Here is a 17,251-nt window from a genome sequence, read left to right as displayed (position 1 = left end):
AAAAAAAAAAAAAAAAAAAAAACTTAATTGTTCCACATCTTTTTTTACATTAGTGGTGTTATTCAACTTGTCTATGGAATTTATATCAATTAAAACCATTCCCACTTTTCCAACTATTCTCACTATTTCAACTTCTTATGAATTAAGCTATTAATCCAGTTTAGCTTTAGCAATTTAGCTATTCAGCATTCCCAAGCATGTTCTGCAGGAAATGCATTTTCTAGTTTGAAAATAAGAGCATGCAATTATACAAAGTGAATTCATCCAGGATTGACAAATAAGGCTCCACTTGAGACGGAACAAGACCATTTTGACTGACTAACATGTTCATCTTGACTTAGTCAAGCATTGAAGGAAGAAAGAGGACTCACAGCACTAACACACTAAAACATTAAGAATCATTATTGAGCTTATTCAAGTTTTTAGAGTCTGCAACCTTCCAAAAGGCTCATATTCATTTGTGTCCAATGTTAAAATGGTTTCCACCCACCATTCACTCATTCGATGAATGACAAATTAATAATTCTGTGAGAACAATTAAATCAGCCAGCAGCATGTTCTATGCATGCCTTGATACATTCTCGCCTCAAAATGCACATGCACAGAGGCCATACGTTAAAAATGGTGAAAGAAAAATTGTTTCTTACCTTGTTCATGTTTCCTGCCTGCTGGGCTGCACCGAGGGTGGTGTGAGCCCCCATCTGCTGCCCTCCCTGGGTGAATGTTTCCGCCAACGCACTCCCTGCTCCTCCTGGTCCTGGAGCAGCACCCTGCATTGTCTGTCCCTGGTACTGCAGGCCCGCCACCCCTGCTCCTCGTCCTCTCCCAGCTTCAGGTACGAGACCACCATTCATCACATGCCCAGGTTGGGACTGCCCTCCCTGGGCCAGGAGCCCAGCATGGCCCTGGCTATTGTTAATCATAGCCTGGTTGAAGCCCGTTGTTGCAGTATTATTGTTGTTGTTCTGTCCTGCTACTCCAGTTGGTGTTCCTGCTTTTTGGGCCTGGGGGGACGGGTGGTTGTTGGGGGAACCCTGGCCAAGGGGGCTCTTTCTGAGTGGTGTGCCCAGCTGAGGCCCCATACCGCCTGGCTGAGGGCTAGCTGAGTTCAGCCCTGAGCCTGTGACACTGGAGGTGCTACCTGCTCGAAGGAGCTCTGAGAGCTGCTTGTGCTTAGCGGCTGCATCCGGTACAACAGAGGTGCCACCTGGCCCACCAGCTCCTGGTGCTGCACCAACGTTTGAAGGCATCCCACCCATCAGACTCAGCTCTGTGCCATTAGGGATCAACTCATCTGGAAGGTCGTTCTCCAGATCATCCCAGGATAGTGACCCGAGCTCTAGGAGAGAAGAAAGAGGAAAGGAAAATAAGATTAATTTGATTAGATCAGATTTTAGAGATGTTTAAGAGTTTCAAGTGTGCAACACTGGATCACTTTGAAAATGTTGCATATAATCATTTCAACAATGTGTGTCAGTAGGGAACAGTCACTCTCCGAAGCCACACCGCCTTTGTAGTCCATCAAATAATCCTGTAGAAGAAGCATTAAGTGCCAAGTATCTATACTTCAGTGTTTCCCTGTTATTTAAATATTGCAGCTGTGGCCTGCAGCACTGGGTCAAACCTGTGTAAAGGCAGCAACAGGAAGTTGCTGATCCGGTGTAAAATCAGTGCAGTCAGGGATCAGCAAACTTCGTTACCCATAACCCTTTCCCCCCGCTGCTCCGAAACATTACAAGGCTTACAAACAAAACATTTTGTGAAGAAGCAAGATGTCAACGAGTGTTAAATAACGCCATATACCAAACATAGACCTATAGCTGGGTGATACGGAGAAAATCAAATATCACAATATTTTTGACAAAATACATTGATATGGATAATGTAGGGTTGACTATTGGTGCTTTCACAAAATATTTACACTATGGCCCAATCCCAAAGTGAGCCCTGAGGACTAAGGACTAAAGACTCACAGACTTAATTGATCTCAGGTGCTAAGTGAGTGAGAGTGTGAGGCCACATGGGCTCAGATAGGTATGAATGGGATTGGGACAGCACTTCACGAGATCACGTTACCTTGGCGACGTTTAATAAAAAAGATGTTGCTGACACTTGCCGGTTTGGGAATTTTCATTTTAAGTTTGTTGCTTTCCACACGGCCAAGGCACAGGAGACGGCTGCGTGATTCCACATTATTAAGCTCTTGTTTTACAAGCTGGAAAACAGGTTGGTCTGTTCCGTGGCCGTGTGTCATGCTGTTGTTTACCTTTGTAATTTCCAGATTTCCCAACGGTCTCCGCGGTAAATGTCACAACGCTTTGAACTGTGGGTAATTCCCTTTGGTGAAGTCTGCGTCGATGCAGACTCACAGAAAGGGCTCGGTAAGTGTGTACTCAAACCCTCACGCCCTTTGAAATTCGATATTGGGACAACCCTAAGCCCTGATGAATTTCGCGAGAACACGCACCAAAGTCTGTGACTCTGTGAGTCCGGACTTTGGGATTGGGCCAACGAGATTTTTGATAAATAATCATCAATAATGTGGATATAATGACTACGTGGGTAAAGGCAAATAATACAACAGCTACAACAGTCTAAAAAATACATTTTTTTAAAAGTCTAAAATCCTGAAGACATTAAAAAAGTAAAAGATTAATTCATTACTTCACACAATTAAGGTTATGGAGCACGACAAAACACTGGGGCAACTTGCGGATGACCATTTTTGGCGCACATGCCCTAGCACCGGGGACATGGCAATCATAAACCTATTTGTGAGCTAACATGCTAACTAGTGCTGCACTGTGGCAATGTCCCTGCAGCACAAAACAAAGAAACAAGATGCAGCGCAACAATAAGAGCATGGCTACTGGCTGACAGTGTGACAAGAGAGAGAGAATCCAGCAGCACTCGGGGTTCCTGCTGGGCGGAGGAGGAATATTTATGTCACGCCATCCAGAGGTGTGAGCATTATGCTGAGAGCCTGGGGAGCCATGATTGGTTTGAGATGAAATGATTAAGACAGCGAGAAAAGGTGGGAGGGGTGTGTGCATTAGGACTCAATTATATTTAAATGTGCTCGTCCAGTCTGGGGAAGTCACTGTTTGCATTTGGTGTGCAAGAGTATACTGGTTTAATGTCCCCGTACTGTCTTATCCGTTAGTTCCCTTCAAGACTTGTATTCTGTGTGCAGTATGTTATACAGTGGGGGAAATAAGTATTTGACCCCTTGCTGATTTTGCAGGTTTGCCCACTTACAAAGAATGCAAAAATCTACAATTGTAATCATATGTACATTCTAACAGTGAAAGACAGAATCCCAAAGAAAATTCCAGAAAATCACATCATATGAATTTATTAAAATTGATAACCATCTGATGAGGAAAAACAAGTATTTGACCCCCTGGACAAACAGCATGTTAATATTTTGTAGAAAAGCCATTATTGGCCAGCACAGATGTCAAACGGTTTTTATAGTTGGTGACAAGGTTTGTGCACATTTCGGCAGGGATGTTGGCCCACTCCTCCCTGCAGACAGCCTCCAAATCATTCAGGTTCCGAGGTTGTCACCTGGCAACTCAAATTTTAAGCTCCCTCCAAAGATTTTCAATCGGATTCAGGTCTGGAGACTGGCTAGGCCACTCCAGAACCTTGATGTGCTTCTTCAGCCACTCTTCTGTTGCTTTGGCGGTGTGCTTAGGGTCGTTGTCGTGCTGAAACACCCATCCTCGACCCATCTTCAGCTCTCTCACTGAGGGAAGGAGATGTCGGTCCAGAATTCCACAATACATGGCCCCGTCCATCCTCCCCTCAATACGATGGAGTTGTCCCGTCCCCTTGGCTGAAAGGCACCCCCAAAGCATGATGTTGCCACCACCATGCTTGACGGTGGGGATGGTGTTCTTTGGGTTGTACTCGGTGTTCTTTGCCCTCCAAACACGACGAGTTGAGTTGAGGCCAAAAAGTTCTATTTTGGTCTCATCTGACCACATCACCTTCTTCCAGGCCTCTTCTGAGTCGTCCAGGTGGTGAATGGCGAACTTCATGCGGGCCTGTACATGTTTCTTCTTGAGCAGGGGGACCTTGCGCACGCTGCAGGATTTCAATCCATGACGGCGTAGTGTGTTACCAACCGTTTCTTTTGTAACTGTGGTCCCAGCTGCCTTCCGTTGATTCATCAGTTCCCCCCTTGTGGTTTTGGGATGATTCCTCACCGTTCGCATGATCAGGGACACCCCACGAGGCAAGATCTTGTGTGGAGGCCCAGACCGAGGGAGGTTGGCAGTGGTGTGGTGCTTCTTCCATTTCCTGATAACTGCACCGACAGTTGATCTTTTCTCTCCAAGTTGCTTTCCCATTCTCTTGTAGCCCATCCCAGCCTTGTGCAGATCAACAATCTTGTCCCTGATGTCCGTAGAAAGCTCTTTGGTCTTGCCCATGGTGGTGATGTTGGACGCTGGTTGTTTGGGTGTTGACAGGTGTCTTTTATACAGGTAACGAGGTGGGGCAGGTGTATTTGATGTAGATAATTGGTTCGGATTGGGGCTGTGTCTTAAAGAAAGACTAACTGGCTTGTAGGAGCCAGAATACTTGCTGTTTGTCCAGGGGGTCAAATACTGTTTTTTCCTCATCAGATGGTTATCAATTTTAATAAATTCATATGATGTGATTTTCTGGAATTTTCTTTGGGATTCTGTCTTTCACTGTTAGAATGTACATATGATGACAATTGTAGATTTTTGCATTCTTTGTAAGTGGGCAAACCTGCAAAATCAGCAAGGGGTCAAATACTTATTTCCCCCACTGTAGCTTGTGAGCATAAGCTAGTGAGTTTGTACTGCAAGTGTTATTTTCAAAACTGAACTGCACTGTTGGCGCAGCTGAAGGAAGTGAGAGCTGAGGAATGTCTCTTTATGTTAAAGACATATCCAAATCAAAGCAAGCTCATCAGTTATTAATAGGAATGCACTGACTGCAAATTTCTCAGCCGATACAGATGTGTAGAATTTTCATTTGGCTGATGATCTGAACGATGCATTGTTGTTTGTTTACATTACTCACTAAGGAAAAGGCAAAATGTTGCCACACCGGTGTAACTTCAGGGAAGCAGGAGGATTTTCTGTTGTTTCTCTGCATACAGTCTATTGGCCTTTCCCAATTTCCAAATCTGTACCTCCTCGACTACTCGATCCTCGGACTCGACCCGGAAATCATTCTCAGGGTGCCAGGTTGAAGGATGTCCTAATTCCTAAAAAGCCCATCGAGGAACGAGGATCAAGGAGGCTCCCCGGAAGAGCTACAATCGAGGATACACTGATGTATCTTCTGCTTAAGTCTTTTCACCTGTGCCATGTAAACAAAGGGGCATGACAGAGCGAGACGAGGCGAGACAGAGGAAAAAGGGGAGAAAGAGAGCGATAATAGTCATTTCAGCGGCCCCGTGGTTAATCTAGCGTTACGGATTGGGCAGGTCAGATAATACACATTAACATTCTGATTATTATTAATTAACGTTCTCTAAAATGTGAACATAGCAGAACTGCAGTCGGACAGACAGCTTAATTTTAAGTGTGTCTGGAGAGACGCTCGAGAAACAGCAGCTTAACTTCATTAGGATAATTTTAGTTAAGCTAAAGGTCTAGAGGTCTAAAAGGTTCCAGTTTACTCTGTCAAGTTTATAACTAGTTAGTTTTGCTGCTTAAATGTCCGACGATATGAGCTGCAGTGACATTACGGTGCGCATGGAACCGTTTACAAGCAGCATCTCTCATCGCTGAAGTAAATAGTTATAGAAAACACTTATAGGTTACATTAATAGACCTACAAAACATTTAAACAGCAACAAACCTAGTCCACCTACGGGGATTGTAGAGGGGCAGTCAAATGTCCATGTGGGTCTCTAAATCGGAGAAAATAATTAATTCAGGTTGGTGAAGGGTGGATGATTTTAAGCCTACAGGCGGATTCGGATGAAGAGCTGCTCCACACATTAATAATAGATTAAACGAGCATGAAAAGAAATCCATAAACAAAAAAGGTGCAATAGTTTTTTTAAATAACTTAATATTTTACAAACCTAAAGCTATAGTGCACAGTTTCGGTCGCCCCCATGAGGAATTTTAAGTAATAACAAAACTGTTGACGCATCCACATGATACAAGCCTTACGTGATCGCGCACGCGCCCCCACCCCTCCTCCACACAGTTGCTAGTAGCCAAGGAGGACACGGAGGATTAAAAAAAAAAAATATGATGGACTCTTCAGAAGAGGTCATTATCTTCACTCGAGCTTCTGCGCAAGAAAGTCACCGGACACCACAATCTTCTGAACAAAGCCAGACTGAGAAATACAGAGAGAGTTGTGTGGAGCTGATAGTCTTAATTAGCTTTGGATCAACTCATTTGGCAATGGCTTGAATGTAACGGATCTTCATTAATATCAAAACTGCACACGCATTAAATCTTTAAATAACAAAAGGCAATCTTTTAAAAATAGACATTTTTGCTTTGCTTAACATTACAAGAAAAATACCAATTCTTATTAAAATAACTCATTTTGTATGTCCTTTTAAACAATGAGATTTAAAATGGGTGTTATATAATAACTAGTAGGGGTGGTACGGTTCATGAAAAAACATCAGAACCGCTCCGTTCGGAGCGTGTTTGTGTCGCACGGTCCGTCAGTACACTGCTAATGTGCACAAACCACTTACTGCCGTAGTGCCCACTTTCGACACCTATGTTAAAACACTTACTGGAAAGGATGGGGATGAGCGTGACGAACGCAACACATGGCAGCTGATTGGACAAACTCGTCACGTGGGTCTTGCCGCTCCCGAAATTCAAAACACTCTAATGGCGTCTCGTTCTGAATATGATCTCGCATTTTACGAAAATAGTTCACAGAAACGGGTTTCTGAAAACATTTTACTGCAGCCATGCAGTTGCTGAATCTATGTTTGTTTTTTATCGACAAAGATCATGTAGATTCAACACAAAAGAAGCATGAATCAAGAACGGCAGGTACTGATGAGTGACGTCAGTGCCTGAGTGGTGAAGCAAGAGAGGTGAGGGACCGCTAGTGAGCGGTGTCAGACTTTAGCATTGCGGCTGTGTGAGAGAAAAGCAAGAGGAAAAAGAGATAGCAAAGATGATGTAAAGTCTGTTAACAGGGAACTATAAAAACACCAAGCTCCTTAAGGCGGTTACACACCAACCAGACGGCCATCCGTCGGCAGAAAAGCCAGTCGGACTGATCAGTCTCTGAGTTGGTCCAAAAAGTGCCTCCGAACACACCTTAGAGACGAGACGTAATACATCTCCATAAACAGCAGGAGGCGCTAATCTGCATTGTTGCCCAAAAAATTTAAACCGCCAGCTGATTGGAACAAACGCGTCACGTGGGTTTGTTTTCTCCGGAAATTCAAAGCCAAAGTCATGGCGGCTTGTTCAGAATATGATCTCATATTGTACTAAAATAGTTCACCGAAACGTGTTTCTGAAAACATTTTAAGCGAGAAATAGGCCATGCAGTTGCTGAATCTGTCTTCATTTCAGATCAAAGGTCAGTTTAAAAAGATTTGTCAGATTTTGAGAGACTCTAGTCACGTTCGTTCCGCTCGCCATTTCCAGGTGAGTCCCGACTGCCCTGTCTCCGACTGAACAAGTCAAGTCGGCCAAAATGAATGCCGACAGCCCCCCAGACGGATGACGGCACGGAACACACGGAACAGACTTGAGTCACCGACCTCACCAGATTAATCGTGCAGCCCTAATAGGTAGGCTACTGTTGTATGAGTCAGACCGATTAACACAACATTAAGGCAGCGCAAAATAGATAAACATCGGCTACTGCCATCGGAGCATGTCCCTTTATTTGCCGATGGGCTGATGACAGCAAATAGGGCGCATATCGGCCAATTCCAATGTCCAGCCGATGCGTCGGTGCATCCCTAGTTATTAGCATACGCTAAACAGGGCCTTGGTCTTATCGCTAGAGGATTGGTGAGGAAAGGACAGAGCAGAGCAGATAGAGCGAGGCAGTCACCCTCCCATCTGCCGTCTGCTGCTGCTGAATATCTTCATTGGGATTCAGTAAGAATCCAGCCTTTAATGAGGGCACTTGGCCTACGTACTTGCCTGAGTAAACACAGCCTTTAAGATCTAGTCCGCTGTCTGTCCCTGGCATCAGGTGCTGCATGTGGAGGAAGCTTGTTTAAGGCTGAAGGGACCATCCGTCTTCCCCTCCCTAGCTCCTCTCAGCCCCTCCTCTCTAACCAGCAGCCACATGGATGTTCTCAGAGCAGCAGCATTCAGTTTAACCACATGCGCTCAGACCTGGCCCTGCATTCATTTCTGAATGGACACACACACACACACACACACACACACACACACACACACACACACACACACACACACACACACACACACACACACACACACACACACACACACACACACACACACACACACACACACACACACACACACACACACACACACACACACACACTTTCCCCCGGGGCTCCTTGGCTGGAGACCAAAAATGCAAAGCAATGTTTTGGTTAGGTAGCTCCACATGCAGTCAGGGGAGCCCCAACAATGGGAGGAGTGGGAGACAGAAATGGAGTACTACTCTCCTCTTCTTACAGACTTCTTTTTTTTCCCCCCCTTTCCTCGCTTCCATTTGTTTCCCATTACTCCTTCCTTCCTTCCAATGCCCTTTCACCGAATTAACCCCCCCCTTATTAACTGACTGTTCACCACAATGTTGTCTACTTTTTTTTTTTTTTTTATTATTATATCCCCTGTGGCTCCTGGGACCTACCCGGAGTTGGTGGCTATAAATACCCGCTAAAGCAGCCGCAGCAGCGGTCCAGACTGGGGATGTCTGTCATCTTCCCCTAGGGTCGAGTGTCTGGCCTATAGGTGCCGACACACCAAGCAGACGGCAAAGAGCTAGTGGCGGCGAAGACCAACTGTCGCGTCGCCTCACATCTTCTCAAGTTGTCTGCGTCTTAGCCAAAAAGTTGCACTTGAACACACCTGCAAAGACTACATTTGACGCCCAACTAGCACATATGTCTTGCATCTGGGGTGGAAAGGAAACAACTCTCCTTTCCAGCAGGCGGCGGTAATCTACTCGTCATTCAAAAAGGAAAAAACGGATATACTGTACATACCGCTGCTATGACACATACAACAAAACAGCGTTTGCCCTCCTGAATCAGCCAGCAGGAGCACAGAGCATACAGTTCCTCTGCCTTTACTCCCCGCAGGGACAACAGCGAACACTTGGAGACGGCTAATCAGATCCATCTCCAGAGCTGTCATCCGTTCTCTTAGCAAAGAAGTCTCCCTGCGGTGGGGAAGTGGAGGGACAGACTGGGCCGCTGCAGCCTAGTTAGCTAGTTTGCTTATTCCACCCAACATGCCTTCGTGCTACACTGGTTACAGAAAAAGAGCTGAACAAAGTTGCCGCTCATCTGGCGATAGCAATGCGCTTTCCTACGATGGGACAAGAGGAGAAGAGTATGTGAATAAAAAGTTTTTAAATTGAACTAATTTAGTGGCCGGATCGAGTCTGTGTGCCCTCTCGACAGTCGTTTGCTTGCTTTCTTCACTAACTTTTTTCTTCTTGCTCTAATTCGGTTAAGCTGAATAGCCAATCTCACCGACATCTCTGATTTAACATGTTGAATTGGCCGAAAAAAAGCCGACGAGGGTCGACCGTGGGGACACCATGCAAAAACTAAGGCGACGGAAGGCCCAACTTGGATCGGCTGCCAACGATCTTCTTGGCGTGCCAGCACCTTTAGATGGACAGGAGCAGGATGGTCGCCCGGCCTTTTTACTTGCTTTTTAGTATCCCACTAGGAAGAGCAAGACAGCCACTTAGCGCTAGAAGGGTAATCCATTCTAAACTTTCTCACCAATACTTTAAGGGTCCTTGAAGTGGGTCATAACATTTATCGTTGGAAGGAAGTGAAAAAAAAAGATCTAATGAAATACTATTAAGTTATGGTTATATGGATTCAATTTTTCAGAGAATCATGAATGATTTCACTCAATAATTTTCACATTACCATGGACTTAAGAATTTGTCAATGCTACTTGCATCAGCTACATTCAGTTTTCAGCATTTTAGACAAATCAGGCTTCAGTGAGTGATGCAGGACTCACATTACTGGATTATTGCATCCACACGTAGATGTGTCAGCACTATCATGAGCCTCAGGAGAGGACGGAAATGAATACTGCTCATCAAAAACAATCACAAGTTCAATGACTGAAATTTGTAAGTCAACCAATGCGTATGACTTATTAGTCAATTATTCGTTTTATGGGCTAATCAACTAGTTTTTTAAAGATACGTTATAGATCTTAATATCATTTATGTACTTGTGTTGCCAACTATAAAAAAAAAATGTGTCAGTGGGTGTTGCTGTTAAGAGTAATTTTGCACAGTGCAAGTTTCTCACCTCCTGAAAAATTCAAGACACAGGTTTATGAAGGGCAGAAAAGAGAAAAAGTTAGGTCCAGCAAGTGAGGGGACAGGGTGTAGCATCTTTCTTCATCCTGAAAGTACCTGAAGGATTCGCTTTTTAAAAATAAAATTCGTGAGCCGATATCTAAACAATGATTGCCAACTTTTTTTTGGCCATTTCTGCCTCCAATGGATAGGACAGCTGAGACATGAAAAGGGGAGAGAGAGGCGAGAGACATGCAGGAAACCGTCATAGGTCGGACCCGAACCCTGGACCTTCGGCATCGAGGAACAAACCTCTACATATGTGCGTCCGCTCTACCAACTGAGCCAACCCGGCCACAGCACTTGATTGCCAACTTTGAAACCGACATTAATGGTCCCCAGGGAATGAATTCTAATGATGCGCTGACTTTTCATTTTGTGCCACCACCATGTCAAACTTTTGACCAAAGCGTTTCAGAATAAATTAATGATCAAAGACAGAAGGAACATACAGCTAAAAAATGCGAGTCACTCTGCCTCATTGGAAACAATTACAAGAAGCTGCCCCAGGCTGCTAGAATGCGCTATGTCTGATCGGGGTATTAATCTTCTTTTCAACTTCATTTTTTGACTCCATTCTTTGGTTAGCGCAAGCTAAATCCTAGCACCCACAGTTTAATTTTCGACTGGAGCAAAGTTAAAACCGCTCACTGCCGCAGGATCCTAATCCTGATGCAGTCTAGGCCTGCACGATTTGAGGAAAAATATGAATCACGATTTTTTTGCTTAGAATTGATATCACGATTCTCTGCCACGATTTTTTTCTCACAAAGTGTAATGTTTATTGGACACATGAACCATGTCAAAACAAAACAAATTGGCACTACCAAAGAGAAATAGATTTTTTTTTGGCACCTATAGCACATTGTGCATCACCACAAGCCTGTAAACAGAGGTTTCAATGAATAAAGAAAAGTAAAAGTAGGCCTACATACTGGCCATTTACGTACAGTAGGCTACCAAAAACAGTGACATATAACACACTGAACTAAATATGGCCCTGATACAGGCTCTATCTGAACTCCTTGAACATGTCTTTACATCATTAAAACATGTCAATCAACATGCTGCAGCTACAGCTTTAGCCTCTAAAGAAATGGAGTTTGTCAATTGCCAATTTAAGTACAGTATCAAAAACAGAATGATTTCTTAGCACGCTCTTTAACTGATTGCCTTTTATACAATTAACATTCAACTGTCCATTCAAGTAGATTACCAAAAATAGAAGTTTAACGCACTGCGCTGAATATGGCCCTGAACATGGCTGTAAATAGGCTAATTGAAACGTCTTTCGGACCTCTTGCCTCGTACGGCTTCATCACATTGCACTTTGTGGTGACGTTTGAGGTGCTGGTAAATATTTGTGTCATTATATCCACATTACTGATGATTATTTATCAAAAATCTCATTGTGTAAATATTTTGTGAAGGCACCAATACTCAACACTACAATATCGTTGCAGTATTGACAGAGGTATTTGGTCAAAAATATTGTGATATTGGATTTTCTCCATATTGCCCAGCCATAATTGCAATGCTATTATATAGCGTGCAACACTACTGTCATTACAACCAAAAACTACACCAAATGATGCAATAATTCAGTCTCCCCTCTCTGCTAGAAAGTCTACTATTGAGTGAAATGAAGGTGGGCACGCAGACCTTTGTTTTTATCCAGCTCTTCTCACACTGCTCCGTGAAACACGCTGACATATCATCACTAAAACAGCAGGGTGCTGTGCACTTTGGGTTTACTTGCGCCCAACTCTGTGTTGGGAGACTTTCCAGTGTTTTGACAAATCTCAGTTTTTGACAGCTAATGTATCGAGGTGAAAACAAACAAAAGAGGTGGCAGCCCTACCAAAATGTATGACAACAGGCCATATGCGCTGACACATCAGCCTATGCAGACACCCAGTGTAGTACAAATGCACTGTAGTGATGCAGCGCCAGTTTTTTTTTCCTTGACACATAATTGACATATGGAAAACAGAAATAACAAATAAGTCACGTTCTTTTAGCTCCGTTTTTGGTCTCTACCAACTCCAGGGAGGGAAATATCTGGCTCTTTAGCTGCTAAATGCTCCACTATGTTCACCAGTTAGTCGCTGTCTCTGTGGTAGTGTAAAGTGGGTGTCAATTGCTTTTTTGATGAAAACAGCTGCCTATGAAACACTATGAGAGCAGTGAGAGTGAACCAAAACAAAGTTGTGTGCCAGGCAGCTGAGCTAAGAGCGGAAACTTGCTATAAAGCTCTGTAAACCTAAGGGGGGACTGTATATTCTGGTGATAATTATGTAGGTTCATTACTATGAGCAACCCTTTTACACTGTTTTACATTTTTACATTATAAAAATATTGATTATAGCTAGGGCTGTAGCGATACACTAATCTCACGATACACGATATTCAGCTCACGATACGATATATATATATATATATATATATATATATATATATATATATATATATATATATATATATATATATATATATCACGATATTCAGCCAACGATATGATTCTGAAAGATTGAAAGGGGACCAAGTGATTTTGGTGACATCTTGTGAGTGTTCCATTTACTTGGATTTAATTAATTGAACTGAAAACATCAATTACACAATATATGTCTCTGACTGGACAGAGAGTCTACAGCAGGGATCATCAACTACATTTTTTTCAGAATTTTTCTAAGCACTCTGGCGGCCGGACTTTCAAATAAAAGAAAATGAATTTATACCTAATACGCCTATTCTTTTTCACTTTCTTACTGAATTAATGCTATTTTTTTTACATGTATTAGTGTAAGCAAACTCATAAAAAACATGGAAACTCCCTAATGATAACGAAAAAAAAGAAAAAGATCTCAGACTAGGAGGCAGTTCACTGAGGAGTGATGGTTAAAGTCCGTGATTATGGAAAAATGATTGTAGTATGCAACATCCTGATTGGTGGAAAATGCTTGCAGAAAGAAAGGCTGTTGTCAGGTAAACATGTCACTGTCAAAGAGGCTGAAGCAAAAAGTTGAAGTGGAAAAGCCAAAAGCCCAGCTTTAATGATCAATGGACTGATAAGCAGGCTATGCACTCGTCATGTATGCCTCATTTGCAATGAAACAATGTTGTTGCAAAATAATACAACCAGAATCATCATCACTGAACATAACGATCGCGTCATTCACGTGCATATTAAGTAGCTCCAGATTGTCCGCTCTAGCGGAGGGTTTGGTTTGTTCAGCCAAGAATTTGTCAAAATTTCCAGATTCCCGGCAACCTAAGATATTCAGTTAGACTAAAAACCGACAGCTTTTGTTTTAGCTTGTTTGTAAAAATTCGCTATTTGCAGAGTAGAGCTGTGTTTGCGTAAAACAGCGCGGTGGACTGAGCAGATTGAAATATCGCTTTCTACACGTTTATGCCGGTCTACACAGGTGAGTGCACTGATAAATATTGACTTTCTACTCTCGAAGGTTTAATTGTAGCCTATTTACAGAAAAGAGACCAGCGTGAGTTCATCTGCCCCAGCGGCCGCTGGTAACTCTGTATCGTTCCCAGTCAGGTGCTGCGTGTTTTAACCTTTAACACCCACACCCACCCACACCCACACCCACACCCACACCCACACACACACCCACACCTCGGCTCAGCAGTGTGTGTGTTTTAACGCACACACATCTCGGCTCAGCTGTGTGTGTGGAGCTCGGTCATCGCTGTAGAGAATCCCGGCATGTGAATAGAGATGTAAATACAGGGGGCTGGGTTTTTGCTCTAAATGCTTAAGATGATAAATAACAGAACACAGTTTTTCCTCTTCACATTTTGTGAATTCATGATTATTCTGCGGGCCAGACTAAAAGCTTTGGCGGCGGGCCGCCAGTTGACGTTGGCTGCTCTACAGCGACACTAGCGGCTGGCTGACCAAATCGCTCTTCCTGCAATGTGAACGGGGGTAAACACGGGGGATTTTGAACGGGACTTATGTATCGATACTCGCGGCATAAAAATCGATTCTTTCTTGGGGAATGAAATATCGATTTATATCGCAGAATCAATAAAATTGTTCAGCCTTAATTATAGCTGCTTTAATTTCGCTTTTCATAGAGCCAAACGCCACATGTGTGGTTAAGTCACCAGTGGAGCTCATAAATCACTGCTACTTCCTGTAGTGGATTTAATCAGTTTGTTTTGGCCTCACCTGATCTACGCATTTCCATTTTAACTTCTTGAAAATCTAACTTTGTATCCTCAAAGCCTTCTCTTGCTTCTCATCCTCACCAGGCTATACCCTTATATGCCCGCTTAATTACTGATTTAAAGTGACGTATCACATTAGCTGAAATGATCTCTTCCAGTAAAAATGTGAGGAGGTCCAGTCAAATGCAGCTGCAAGAGATTTAACGCAGATGCAGAGCTTAATTTAGCCAAGTGCTTTAGGGCAAATCAGAATTACTCAAAGACGTATTGTTTTTCATATAATAAGTAAATTTGTGGTGGAAAGTCTATATCTGTGAAGTCAGCTTTTCTTCATATAAATGTTTGCACAAACAAAAAGCAGAATTTTCTGTGTTGTCTACAAACGCACTTCTTTCAGCCTCGCTCTAAAATTTCTCTATCTCACACACAGACAGCTGCAAGTAGAATCAAAAGAAATTGCAAACAAAGCCAGCTAAAAAACAAGATGACGTTGTCATAAACCTTTTACATGAAAAGGGGTAGGTGGGTGGTGACACATCAGCCTCCATCTTCCCTTGTCCGCTCTACTGCTCCCCCTTCTCTCTTTTTTTTTTTAGGATTTTTCTGGTTGCCCACAGTCAGAAGCATTAATGGCTCCGTTAGCGACTGCGTCATGAGCTTACCGTCAGCCTGCTAGGCTTTAAAAAAGGTGCCATTTGCACAGTGGTACGTGGGACATGTGGGTGTTTGGGGGCGTTTCACTGATATAACTGTGACTGACACATGGAGTTGAACTAAGATCTCAGCAAGGCATGCATCAAATATTCACTAGTTAGGTTTTAACACACTTGTGGCTTTGATCAGCAAAAAGACAAACCAGAGACTCACCCTACCTATACACTCCCTAACTTTGCCAGAGAAAAAGTACCATTAGCTGAAGACAATCAGCCATTTACAGACTATGATTTACACGTAATCTAGCATACATTTACACATTTTTAACAACAATAACCATTGTCCCAATTTGAAATAAGTCACTACAATCAAGTCAAGACATCTTAATAAAACCTATGCTCACTACCAATGGCTTTTTTGTAGACAGAGGGGCAAGGGGAGCCCAGGGACCCCGCACCGTGACACATGGCCTGAATAGAGACAGGAGGCACACGTTTGCTCTCTGCCACTACAACAAAAAGGAACCTCCCCAAACAGAAGCAAAATTAAAGTACACACATGCTGCAAGAATGTATGCTTCACTACACACATCTAATTATGCAAAGACTCCCCATAAACATGAGCTACATTACACCCCAAAATGGGATGTGCAACTCAAACCAGGCACGCTGCAAAAGGCAAAGGCCAAATGTCAGGGAAGGGGCGTGCTGCTCACAAAGCTTCAGGCATGACATGTCATCAAAGAACTAAAGCAAACTCTTTATCCGCAGCAGTTTACGGCCGACGACAATGTTGCCCAATGCTGTCCCATGAGGTCCATTAGGTCCCAACTGTAACTGGCGAAAACTATAAAGAGTAGGCAGGCTGGGTTTAATGATTGATCAATGCAGACATGTGGTGCCTCTGCCATGTGTGATGGGTGTAGTAATTCATCATTGTTGTGTCAGCTGCATTTGTTTAAAAGGCTGTCCAACTTATTTTTTATTGCAGACCAAACAAAATCAAACACAATGAAGAATGTGCCATTTGATAGACGTAATGCTGTCATGAAAGATTTGCCTAGCTAAGAGTACAGATCTACATCCCTACAACTCACATACAATTCCTACAACTTACATATGATTCCAAAACATACTTTGCTGGCACAAATAAGACTTTTTTCCCCAAAATTCTATGTTTGAAAACTGCGGGGTCCTATTCTACCTGAAGAATAAACCTTTGGGTATTCACAACAGCAGACCTAGTAAGTAGCAGCTTGTGTTCCAGTGTTACGTTAGAACTGCATTCATTTTTTTTTTTTTTTTGAACTGCACGGACCAGGTTGCATTAACCGAATATTTTCCGTCATTGACTGAATTTGTTGTCAAATGACAGAAAACTCTGAAGGCCGTCCATCACTTTTGCAGATTATAACACTAGGGTAAAACGAAACCACACGAAGAGCCGGTTGAAAACTTGCAAACTTTCACTTTACAACACCCAATAATTGTGACAGCACAATGGCCACAGTGTTTTCAGTGGCCACCGCTGTCACCGCAGGGGAAACAAAATCATTGATCGGATTCATGTGGTGTTGACATGAGTAACCGCACGGTTGACGTCTGTTCATCTTTTCTCTCCATGCCCTTATAAATGCATACTGCTGGCATATTATATTTTCTGGGTCACGTGTTAGAAAAAACATTGACTACTTACACATCCAGCAGAAAATATGCAACATGTTGGCCTTTTAGCAAACTTAGTTTGACAACTTTTGAGAAAACCCTTACTGGATAGATGTCTGGCTTTCTTCCCCAACCACTTCTCTGTTGGACACAGTGTGTACAGTGGGTTTACCAGAGCCTTTTTGATGGAAACAGTTACCTACAGGGTT

General features: G+C 43.1%; 1 protein-coding gene across 2 annotated transcripts in view; it reads right to left on the bottom strand.

Moving 5' to 3' along the window:
* Window positions 1-17,251, bottom strand: part of crebbpa (CREB binding lysine acetyltransferase a) — a 61,120-nt gene that overhangs the window by 40,317 nt on the left and 3,552 nt on the right. For both annotated transcript variants that reach the window (XM_028593898.1, XM_028593906.1), the window contains exon 2: window positions 648-1,339. In XM_028593898.1, the coding sequence (XP_028449699.1) occupies window positions 648-1,339 (692 nt within the window). The remainder of the gene's footprint in view (window positions 1-647; window positions 1,340-17,251) is intronic.

This window comes from Perca flavescens, chromosome 2 (genome assembly GCF_004354835.1).
Source record: "Perca flavescens isolate YP-PL-M2 chromosome 2, PFLA_1.0, whole genome shotgun sequence".
NCBI lineage: Eukaryota > Metazoa > Chordata > Actinopteri > Perciformes > Percidae > Perca > Perca flavescens.
The sequence above is the reverse complement of the archived record's forward strand: the minus strand, read 5'-3'. Positions and strand labels throughout refer to the sequence as shown.